The sequence below is a fragment of the Myxine glutinosa genome, chromosome 5, assembly GCF_964187855.1.
Source record: "Myxine glutinosa chromosome 5, kmMyxGlut1.1, whole genome shotgun sequence".
NCBI classification, from domain to species: Eukaryota; Metazoa; Chordata; class Myxini; order Myxiniformes; family Myxinidae; genus Myxine; species Myxine glutinosa.
Genome location: NC_136265.1, coordinates 165,654,299 through 165,666,562, shown reverse-complemented (window position 1 = coordinate 165,666,562; position 12,264 = coordinate 165,654,299). Strand labels below are relative to the sequence as shown.

The following is a 12,264-nucleotide window of genomic DNA, read 5'->3' as shown; positions in this document are numbered from 1 at the left end:
TACATACATATACATACATACATACATGCATACATAAATACATACATACGGACGGACAGACAAACAAACACTGTTCTAGACTGCTTTGCCCTACGGGCTACGTCGTAAAAACGTTATAAACCACAAATGCATATGATTACTTTTTAAAACAGTTGCTACTGCTGTTTAACACCTAACTGAAAGAAATTTGCAGGAATCCCAACATTCTTAAGGCATTCTATGCTTATCACGTCCACCACAGACTGACGGACTGGAGCCTAGATCGTATATACGAAATGCCATGACAGTTTCTACTTTATAAACATGAATTCGCGGATCGCCATATGCAGATTCGCCATTGGCTGGGTATGGAACAAACGTATCCGTTTGTTTGCCAACGGGTACGTTTTTCATGGAAGTCCTTCACGAACTTGCTGTCCATGTCTGACGTGCGACTGAAGGTGCTACAGGAATGTGGAATTTACTGGTTTCATGCTTTAGCATTTGCTGTTTCTGCATTGTCTGTTTGCTTCTGGCCTCCAACCTGTGTGTAGCATGGGTACCTCACTAGTATTTAAAACGTATTAATACTTAAGCACATCATAGATCAGAGAAATAGACAGAGGAATCACTTGTAATTGCTTCCTTTCTAATGTATGAAGTCGGGTCTCCTTTGACTGTTTGAAAAGCCCATTGTGCTTGCAATCTGTAAACAGCCAAATAACTCGGATCCATCAATAATTAGTGATTATAATTAGTTTTTTATTTAAAAGTTTACAGCTATAGTAATTTTTAATGTAAATATGGTAAAAGTTATAAAATAAGAGGTGGAAGAGGCTCTTGTTATCATTGCCTAGCAACCAGTTCCAGTGTAAGCCCTATTTTCCTGGGTCAAGTGACCGACAGTGAGCAGACAGAGTCTGCACCGGCTGAATTTCATTCGCGAAAATATTTTCGTTTACAGAAATTTTCCGACTGTTTTTGGATTTGAATCAGTTGTGGCTAGGATTTCAATAAATTAACCCCCTTGCTCTTCCAGCCAAAGAAAGCTGCATAAAGGAACAAAGAAAAGTGACACAATGCGAGTCCTTTGACAGTGATTACAGCTTTGAGTCTTCTTGGTTATGTCTGTATCAGCTTTGCACATCTGGATTTGGGGAGTTTCTCCCATTCTTCTTGCAGATTTGGTCAAGCTCTGTGAAATTGGATGGGGAGCGTCGGTGAACATCAATCTTCAAGTCTTTCCACAGATTCTCAATGGGATCAGGTCTGGGCTTAGTCCTTGAGTGGCCCAGGCAATCACGTTATTATTCTGAAGTCATTCCAGTGTTGCTTTGGCTGTATGCTTGGGGTCATTTCCTGTTGGAATATAAATCTTCACCATAGTCTGAGGTCCTTTGCACTATGAAGCAGATTATCTTTAAGGATTTGCCTTTATTTGGCTCCATTCATTGTTCCCTCTATCCTCACAAGTCTCGCAGTCCTTGATGCTGAAAAGCATCCCAATAGCATGCTGCTGCCACCACCATGCTTCACAGTTAGGATAGTGTTAGATGGGTGATGAGCTTTGCTTGGTTTCTGCCGGAGGTAGGGCTTTGCATTCAGGCCAAAGAGTTCAATTTTCGCCTCATCAGATCTGATAATATTTTGCCTCATGTGCCTTTTTGCAAACTCCAGGTGTGCTGTCATGTGCCCTTTTCTCAGGAGTGGCTTCCATCTGGCCACTCTCCCATAAAGCTTAGATTTGTGAAGTACTGCAGAGACTGTTGTCCTTCCTGCAGGTTCTACCATATCAGCCAATTAACTCTGTACCTGACCAAGGTCCTTCTTGTCTGGTTGCTCAGTTTGGTTGGACGGCCATCTCCAGAAAGAGTCTGGGTAGTTCCGTATTCTATGCATTCACTAATGATGGAGCTCACTGTGCTCTTGGGAACTTTCAACACCCTATAAATTGTTTTATACCCTTCCCCAGATCTATGCCTCCCCCCAATTTTATCTGGGAGTTCTATGGACAGTTCCTTGGAGTTCATGGTAGACTTTCTGCTGTGACATGCACTGTCAACTGTGGGACCTTAATATATAGACAGGTGTGTTTCTTTCTAAATGATGTGCAATCAATTGAATTGACCACAGGTGGACTCAAATCAAGTTGTAGAGACATCTCTAGGATGACTCGACATTTCAGCTTTTCATTTTTAATAGATTTGTAAAAATAAAAAAAAATAAAAAAATTCCACTTTGACATAAATGGGGCATTATGTGTAGATCAGTGACAAAAAAAATCTCAATTGAATCTATTTTAAATTTGGGCTGTAACACTAAAAAGTGTGAAAACGTCATGGGGTGTGCATACTTTCTGAAGGCATTGTATGGTGTTCTATGTGACTGTTCTGTAGAGATTTAATAAAAAGGTTGAGATTATTGCCATCGCTTTCTTTCAGAGGCATATAAGATAAAAATGGCATGCGGGTTGGTGCTCGATCCACGGCGAGACTTTCCAGCCTGGCTTACGACCCAGGGCGTCAGTTCCCGTGTGGCCCAGGCCGTGGAGCGGGAGTTGGGGATTGGAGATTACGAGGCGCTGCTGGCTTGTGCAGAGAGCGCTCAGGTTCGCTCCGAGCTGTTTGCGTTGGCCCGGGAGCGCCTTTCCTTCGCCACATACGCCGTACTGAGACGCGCCGTTGAGGGTGTAGCATTCAGTCGTCAGGGCGGTGTAGAGGCAACCCACGGGTTCAATGCCACGGGTCTTCAACCATTTCTGAGTGGCCTGCTCGACTCGATGGTGGTTTTGTTGACCAGTGTGAGTCAGGAACTCTCACTCTCTGCACAGAGACTCGGCTCTCTTGAATTGTATGCTGGGGTGTTGGAAGGAAGTGAAGAATGTCTGAGGACTTCACCTGTAGATGTTGGTGAGTATCGATTTATCTCTGCATACAAATTTTAATATCGTCAACTTACCAGGCCTTAAATACCCACAAATCACTGCACATTATTGCTTGAAATTACTGAATCGGGTGAGAAAGTCAAGTTCTAAATAATGGTCTCATTCATTTCCATAGACTTCATGAAGTATGCTGCTAAATGTGGCGATACATTCCCCCTCTCGCACTTCCTGCTGTCCCTTTATTTTGCTCTTGTTCCTTGTCCTTTGTCTCTGTCTCTCTCCCTCTCCTTACCAGCAGACCAAGTTATAACACCGACAGAGAGGGCTCAGAATGAAGAGGACCCTGAAGAACTGATTCCTCAAACAAATACCGGTTCCTCTCCATCCTGGCGCGGAGTGAGGATCAAGGCTGAGCCTGCTTTTGAAGGTACAGTGTATCTGAATTTAGGTAATGCACAAAATCATTGTTATAAAATGTAATACGGTATTTATGATTGTTAATTCTAGCCATTTTGAAGATATGTTCCAGAGACCATTGTAACTGATGAGAATTAATATTTAAAAATATATATATATTTATATATACAGTCGGACCTCAACATTGACGCGGTTCATAACATGTGACTTGCTAGAACTACATGCGTGCCTTGCGTATTTGCGGTTAAAAAGAATATATATATATATATTTTACACATTAGGACTGGTCTCCTATATCCACTGCCGCTGATATTAATTCAGCCTGGGAATTCTTCTACAGAAACCTGCTCTCTGTTATCCACAGATTCATCCCATACTTTCAATTATCCTACCAATCCTGCTGCTCGTGGTACTCTGAAACCTGTGGTGAGGCAGGTGCTTTAAAACAACTTGCATTCTCCTCTGAAGACATTCTCAGATCATTCCACAAAGCTTGCACCAAGTGTGTCTACTCTCTTGAGAGCCAGAAAACAACATCTATCCAATCTCAAGAATGAGCTTTGAAACTTGTCTTCCTCCTCTAAAACCTGGTGGTGCCTTGTCAAGATTTGCATCCTCTGCCCTCTCCATGCTTTGTCCCCCTTAGTTATCTGCAGGACGCACGCGGTCCATCAACAACCCCTCCGAGTGAAACTGCCTCAATCCAGAACCAGTGCTCACCACTCATTTATTCCTTTTTTCCAACCTGTGGAACCACCTTCCATACTCTCTTCAATCTCATTCTTCCCTTCAGGTCTTCAAGACAGCTGTTCACCACCATCTCAAGCCATTCCCATCCAAAATCATGATCTTTTCTGTACCTGTTAAACCACTTCCCACCCCTCCCAAACATTTTGCTTATGTATCCATCTTGTCCACCCTTTGCTTTCTCCCTTACCTCTCATCACTACCTGCATCCCTTATTTGTCCGTCTCCATCTATTTTCTCCCTCAGCACTGCTGTTGGCGTTTCCCTCTTCTCCTGCTGTTCCCTTTCTTATGTTGTGTCCTGATTACCTCCGCCACCAAAGGTGGATGGAGGTTATCACCCCTGTCTGCTTGTTTGTCTGTTTGTGTGTGAACAAGATATCTCAAAAAGTTGTGGACAGATTCGGACAAAATTTGGCAGAAAGGTAGTGTATGTGGCATGGACGAAATGATTATATTTTGGTGAAGATCTGGATCCGGATCCGGCTTGTAGAATTTTTTAAGTGATTCTTCACCATTGGGCGATCGGGCCAAAAACGATACATAGCAGGATATCTCAAAAAGTTATGGACAGATTTGGACGAAACTTGGTGGAGAGGTTGGGTGTGTGACGAGGAAGAATCGATTCGATTTTGGTGAAGATCTGAATATGGATTAGGATACGAGTTATTTAATTTTTAAGTGATTCTTCACCATTGAGAGATAGGACTAAAACTGATACATAGCATGATATCTCAAAAAGTTATGGATGGATTTGAACAAAACTTGTTGGACAGGTTGAGTGCGCGACAAGGACTAATCGATTCGATTTTGGTGAAGATGTGAATATGGATTCGGATATGAGAATTATTTAATTTTTCAGTGATTCTTCACCATTGAGAGATTGGGTGAAAAGCGATATATATAACATGATATTTTAAAAAGTTGCAGATGAGTTATGACTAAACTTGGTGGACGAGTTGGTTAGGTGACAATAACAAGCCGACTAGATTTAGGTTCAGGTCCGAATCCAGATCTAGCCTATCAGTGGGATACCAAACATAGAATGTTCAGCCTGGCGGAGGTTTGCGTTCTACCGAGTGCTGTTCTAGTTTGTTCTGTGTCACTTCTTCCACGAGCCTAGACCATGAAGTAAAAAAAAAAAAAAAAAAAAAAACTTTTTTTTTTACCCCCATTCAAACAATGCCCCCACATTCATGGATTCGATATTTTTCGCTTTGCTGGTGGTCTTGGAAGTGGGGGTGGGTGGGGGGGGGGGGGGAGGGGAGGAAGGAGGGGGCTGCAAATTCTCTATGTAAATGTGTACCGTGGTAGCACTGCATCCAGGTGGGAGAGGGTATTGCAAGTCCCACACCACACTACAGTACAGTATTCCTGTCCCCACGTTTTCCAGTGCAGTGAGGTGTTTTTAATTGTAACTAGTAAGCATGTTTTTGCTTCATGCACATAAGCCGGGTTATATATATATATAACCTGGTTATATATATATATATATATATATATATATTTAAAAAAACAATTTATATATATATATATATATATATATATATATATATATATTTTTTTTATATATATATATATATATATATATATATATATATATATATATATATATATATATATATATATATATATATTTTATATATATATATATATATATATTTTTTATTTATATATATATATATATTTTATATATATATATATATATATATATATATATATATTTTTTTATATATATATATATATTTTTTTCCGGAGTGATTGAGGGAGCTGTCAGTTGCCTATACACCGCTCAAATAAAGGTATGTGTTCGAAGAACGTGTTGCATGCTGAGAACAAGATCGCCCGTAGGACGGGTACTCTGCTAGTTTATATGTGGCATTTTTAAAATTGCAAACTACGCAATGAGAGAGAATGTTAAATGTTGCTATTCTCTTGTTATTTGGTGTAATGGTTGCATAAGATGGACATGTTTTTATGGTCCAGTAACATTCAGGTTGTCACTGAATAAATGCTTGTTTTTAACAAAAGTGCTTGTTCCTAACAAGAGATTGCTAATGTTTAGAGATCCCTTCCTTGTTATTCCAGGCAAGGATACACAAGTGGTACAGCTGGATCCTACGGTGGACCAGGATAGTCTTCATGTGGTCGAGCAACCCCATGGAGCGGCTCGTGATCCCCCACAGAACCAGGACAGGACCCGGAGAGGAAAAGGTGAACATAGCTCGATCCTGATTTGTCATTGTGGACAAGGAAAATTTTTCAAGATGGTTCCCAGTTGCGGAGATTAATTTACTCTTGTCTCTGATTAGCATCACAGGCAAATTTTATTCCTTATTTTTACACCATAGTTATTTTTTATATACGTACTGTACATGTTTTTCACATTTAAACTCGATACAAATTACAAAGTCAGTTTTAACACCAAGTGTGAAATTGACTGGATGATATCTGTAACAGTTGTTTTCCCAGCTGTTCTCACAAAGGCAGAGATGATGGAGTGTGAGAGAGGCTTTGAGAACACTAGAGGTGGGTAGAGTTTTATTTTTAACAATCGTGACCGTACTGGATATGTTGCGGTGGGCTGGTAATGCTGCATGAGGATTTTGCTTTATTGTAAGAAAATTTCCTTTTTTTTCCCTCTTGAACGTTGCTGTGCAGCAGAGGAAAAAGGCAATGAGCTGAACACGTATATGTTTCCTATAAAAGCGCTGCGCACGACCCATCAGCACATGCATGCCACATCCAGCCAGGACCCCTCTGAGCACTTCATGGCGTCGCGCTGTGCAGACGGTACCACCTGGACCGGCGCTGGAAGCGAGATGTCAGAGGTCGCCAGCAAAGTGTGCCGACAAATCAAAGAACAGAGTGGATCTGACTCCGGTGCGCTGTGCCGTTCCGAAGAGTGGCCGTCACCCTCGTCTCTGCTGGCACAACCGGATGAAATGGCCAGTATGGGAGTTGATTGGGGATTGCCATCGGTGTCCAAGGTGGGCCGTAGGGCAGGTGCTAACAGTAGCAGTGGTGGAGGGCCAGGCTGGGCGTGCTGTGATGGAGAACGTCGCTTTCACTGTGAAGAGTGCGGCATGCGTTTTACTCACTCTCACGTACTCATTCGCCACAAAAGACGGCACACGGGGGAACGACCGTTCTCTTGTGAATCCTGCGGCAAACGCTTTTCTCGCTCCTGCAGCTTGGCACGACATCGGCGCACGCACGTCCGTCCAACTGGCCTTCCATACGTAGGTGAACTGTATCTCGCGGAGCCTCGTAGCCAGGTTAGTACCAATGATCGGACAAGTCTTGAGGAATCGCATGGTCATCCCGGAGCCATCGATATGAATGACACAAAAGCCCAACCTTAGGGTTGATTCTTCCCGAACCTTGAATCCAAGGGATTGTTCCGTTACCTAGTTGCACAGTAATATGACCGTAATCTCCATGGTGATACCATGATGTAAGTACTTTCTCTTGGATTTCTAAACCATACCCTTTACTCTGCATATACCTGAAAGCAAGTTTTGTGCAAGCCCATTCATCATGTGGGCCGTTATATCACTGACTGAGGATTATTTTATCCCCCATGCTTCACATGCAGTGAGTGTTTGCAAATTTCATTTGAGCAAGACAGTTGGTGGAGAGTTCTGCCGATTTCAGCAAAGGAGCTTTTTTACATAATGGCGGACTCGATCCGGAAGAGAAAAGAGATTGTCGGCTTCCTCCGGGCTCTGCGAAAGTGCTTAATTTTTTTTGCATACACGAGAATCTTGCTTGTACAAATATATATAACAATAATAATATTATTCTATGCATCATTATTAATGTAACCCGCTACTGCAAAGTTTGTATGAAAATTAATTGGCACTAGTTTCCACTTCACTTAAGGCGTCCCTTAATACCCAGTAGTTTCTCTGAGTAATGTAACCTTTGGTGATGAGGCTTTGTTAGACCTATAGCTGCTTGGAGCCACAACCAAAGAGGGGTCTGTACCCCTATTTTAATCAGGATTGTTTGACCACTAGTGTTTGGCTTTTGGAGTATTTATTCCATTTCTATTATGGGACTGGCAGGACATCTCAGAGGTATGCGCACTTGCCTCCGAGCTGTCTCGCCTGGGTTCTAATATCGACCCTGCTATAAACTGTTACCCTGGTGTTGTGCAGCCCTGGTGAGGCAGCAATGTATCTGCCCTTATTCAGATGGATGTCCTGTCTGCTAGCATTATTGGATGGATGTTAATGATCCCACGGTGTCCTTTGCGAAGAATAGGTGAGCTAGCGCCTGAACACATTACGAATTCCTGCTCTTGCCTACAACTGCAGGTGGCACTGCATCCGTGGCACCTAGGAAAGTGACAAAGAGGAACAGGCCATTAAACTTTTTACCCTGCACTCACGAAGCGAAAAGCAGGGTTAGGGATTCAGTTGCGTACGTGTCTGCATTTTTAAAATTCATTTTCTCAGCAACCATTGGTCCGATTGACAAAATTTTACTAGAGGAGTGCCTCTGCCTGTACAATTTTTTTTATTCATAATTAGACGTCATAGGTCATGTGGTATGGACACCATATTGGAAAAACGTTACACCTTTATATCTCCCAAAATGGTTAATGGAAAAAGTTGAAACATGGCTCATTGTCGAGGACTCCCCATGATATGTTGATCAAGTACCCCCATGATAAGATATGTTGATGATGATGTCATCGGTGCCTTCATTATGATGTCATAATTCGACAAGTGCAACGCTTGTTCTGATCAGTGCGAAAAAGAAAATTCTTCTGCAACTGTTAATCCGATGGACACAATATTTGTACCATAGGAGCGCCTCCTCCTGTAGCATATTTTAATAATTATGATGTCATAGATCACGTAGTACAGGCGCCATCTTGGAAAAACTGGAAAAAAATTGCACCTCTATATCTCCAAAACTGCTCCATGGAAAAAACAAACGTCGCTCATTGTAAAGAACTCCGCATGGGGAATATGTGTTGTTAACGATGACGTCATTGGTGCTGTAATTATGATGTCATAATTCGACAGGGACAACGCTTAGTCTGATCAGTTTGAAATGTATGGAGCGTGATCTATGCAACAATTACATTAGAGAATATAAACTTATGATGTAATCGCTCACGTGGTCTGGCAGCCATATTGGATCAAAGAAAAAAAACACTTGAAAAAAAACAAGAGTTGGCTCACACCAAGTTGACTGTGCAGGGTAAGAATTCTATGAATACCATCTTGTTCTTAATGGAAGCGAAAGTGTCTAGGCTAAGTATTCACGCCGCAGTACCCATCGGCCTCTGGGAAATGTGATCGTGTGCAGTAAGTATACCTCCTCGCATCATTTGTATGCGTGGTGACGCCTCGCCCAATGAAAATCAAATCCGATAAACGAGATCATAAGCAGAGGCAAATAATTTGTTCTCCACATGTTCCTGCCATTATCTATACATGAACTTGCAAGACAATAATCAGATTAATAATTTTGTGTGCAGCATGTGGCTGCTTGTATCATTGCTGAGAATGTTTTTGTCATTGCCCTCACTGATGCAGTGCCCCTTGGAGGTTAGAGCAGAAAATTGGAATTTGGAAAATTCCTGCAATAACCCACCTATTCCAAACAAAATACACTGTGGGAGTTTTAACATCCAGCAACTAATTCTAACAGTTGGGACGCCTCGTTTAAGGTCCACCAGAGGGATGGTGCGGTGCACACGTTGATGAATCTCCCCGAATGCAAAACACCAGGATGATTTTTTTTTTCCATTCAAGATTCAAACACAGGACCACATAGATTTGAGGTGTGTGCATACCTTTAGGCTATCATGCCAGTTCATCAATCAGGTTAAGAATGTCTCCATAAACTTTTTTGCATTCTTTGCTTACAAGACGAAGCAGCCTGGGAGATGCGAGACAGGCATCCTAAGATAAATGTCTTTCATTTATCCGATTTTTATCTGCCCACCAACCCATTGAGCAACACATTTTCTATACGCGACTCCACTTGCACCTCATAAATAACTGGTAAGGTTTTAAAAACTTTCCCACTTGTGTTTTAACAGTATAAGAAATGGTTTTCCAGGTTGAACCTCATAAATGAACTCGAGCAAAATTACTTTGACCAATTTGGCATTCTGTAGGCCACATGTAACAGGTCACACAGCTGTGATTTTTGTACCCAAGCTTCTTGGTATACATTCTATAGGGTTTGCTCAGCAAAATTTATGGGGGTGTCCACTTCTTTCCACACGTCAAATCATTGACTTCAATTGCTGGCTCAACGGGAGCTGTCGATGGGTTTTCCCACTGGGGCTGCCAATGGGTTCGCCCACGGGGGCTGCCGATGGGTTTTCCCACTGGGGCTGCTGATGGGTTCGCCCACGGGGGCTGCCGATGGGTTCTCCCACTGGGGCTGCCAATGGGTTCGCCCACGGGGGCTGCCGATGGGTTTTCCCACTGGGGCTGCCAATGGGTTCGCCCACGGGAGCTGTCGATGGGTTTTCCCACTGGGGCTGCCAATGGGTTCGCCCACGGGGGCTGCCGATGGGTTTTCCCACTGGGGCTGCTGATGGGTTCGCCCACGGGGGCTGCCGATGGGTTCTCCCACTGGGGCTGCCGATGGGTTTTCCCACTGGGGCTGCCGATGGGTTCGCCCACTGGGGCTGTCCATGGGTTCCCTCACCCGAGCTCGTGATGCATTCCTGCAGAAGCCCAATAAGATCACAATTTTGTATGAAGCACATGGCTGCTGGTTTCCATCACCGTCAGGAGCATGGCCTTGCTGCTGATGCATTGTCCCCCCCACCCCCCTATAGGGTTGGAATTTTGGTAAGGGTGTCGGCGATAGCTTTCCGCCGAACAAAACCAATGTAAATGCTTTCTTCCTTTTCAATCCGAGCTGCAACAGTGTCTATTTCTGTGCAACGTGAATGCAGAATTTGGTGGTAATGGTTGTATGTGAAGTTATATAAACAGATTCGTTTTGTTTTATTTATCTTAATATTTGGTAACCAGGTAAGAGCGTTGCATACCATGCCGGTGAGAAATGATTTAATCGTCTTGATTTACTTGGCTTAGTTCGGCACGTAAGGAAGGACTCGATCCGCATCTGAATCACAATAGCCAGGTGGTTGTTCCCAACAAAAAAACTCCTCCAACATCTCGTATTGTCATTTCCTTTCCTCTGTGGCCTTTTTCATCCTGTGAATGAGGCAATTTTACGACGGCTCCATCACCTTTTCACCCAAGGTTTTGTACCAGGATGTTGGTGGACACTTGTTCAGGCTTTGCACAGCATTTCGCTACAACTCTCCTTTTCCGATAACCGCACAGAGTTTATTTCTGAGATCCACTCAATCGTTTTGCTTCTCGAACTTAAAAGGAAATATTTGCACATTCTTCGTCTTGTTACAAAATTTTGATTTTGTACATTAAACATTTATAATTATTACTCTTTCAAAAGTATGGAGGGTTTTCTTCTTTTCGCTATTCCATGTTCATTTCATGCCACGAGAAAGCGATTTGTACAGCAGGTGCAGATGGCATTTTTATTTAGTGCCTCACTAAGTTGCAAATAAACGTATTCACGTTTCGTGTTTCCAGCACGTAACACCATAAATGGATGACCCTTTTTGTAATCTCATGCTGCTCTTTTTGGTGTGTACACGCATTTACAAATAAAAATCATCTTTACTACTGATGTCGAATTTATTTTTTGTTTGCTTTTTTTTGTTAAACCACACTGCTGCTCATTGTCCGTCTTGGACACGATTCCTTTCGGATGCCTCCATGTCCTCGCAACAATCTGCGAAATCGGCGATCGAATATCATGCAGTTTATATTACTAATATGGTAATTCGAAACTTCCACAATCCCTTGTTTTTGGCCCTGCCCCACCGACAAGGTCGTATTAAAATGAGTCCTGGAGAATGAGGTCCTTGTTAAATAAAGCTTGAGGGTTGTGGAAGAACTGTGACAGAGGATAAGAGGTCGACACACGAACAGGTGAGGGAGAAATGGGTTGATAAATGGAGAAGCACAACAAAGGACAAGCATGTACACGTAACCGATGTGCCTAATATGTGGGCTGGGATTGAGGTGAGTGGGAAGAAAAGTCATACCACATAATGGTAGGTCACCATCTTAGAAGACTGCAGGAAAATAATATAATTTAGAGATGTAGTTCCACAGACAAGACAAAGGCGTTGAGAAAAAGCTAAATATGGGAATGGTAACG

At 42.6% G+C, this 12,264-nt stretch overlaps 1 protein-coding gene across 6 annotated transcripts; it reads left to right on the top strand.

Moving 5' to 3' along the window:
- The first annotated feature begins 1,950 nt into the window (after positions 1-1,950).
- On the top strand, positions 1,951-11,727 carry LOC137426795 (uncharacterized). 6 transcript variants are annotated; one of them, XM_078779015.1, is made up of 6 exons: positions 1,951-2,066; positions 2,421-2,888; positions 3,162-3,290; positions 6,115-6,240; positions 6,487-6,555; positions 6,688-11,727. In XM_078779015.1, exons 2-6 carry the CDS (start codon positions 2,438-2,440, stop codon positions 7,389-7,391), a joined length of 1,479 nt encoding a protein of 492 aa, XP_078635141.1. In that variant the 5' UTR covers positions 1,951-2,066; positions 2,421-2,437; the 3' UTR covers positions 7,392-11,727. The 6 variants fall into 6 exon arrangements, 5 of the variants coding, with proteins under 5 accessions (XP_078635141.1, XP_067971803.1, XP_067971804.1 ...); XM_068115702.2 differs by having other exon boundaries at positions 1,989-2,066; positions 3,159-3,290; positions 6,688-9,183; XR_010984404.2 differs by lacking the exon at positions 1,951-2,066 and having other exon boundaries at positions 2,297-2,888; positions 3,159-3,290; positions 6,688-7,483; positions 7,625-7,736.
- Positions 11,728-12,264: the final 537 nt, after the last annotated feature.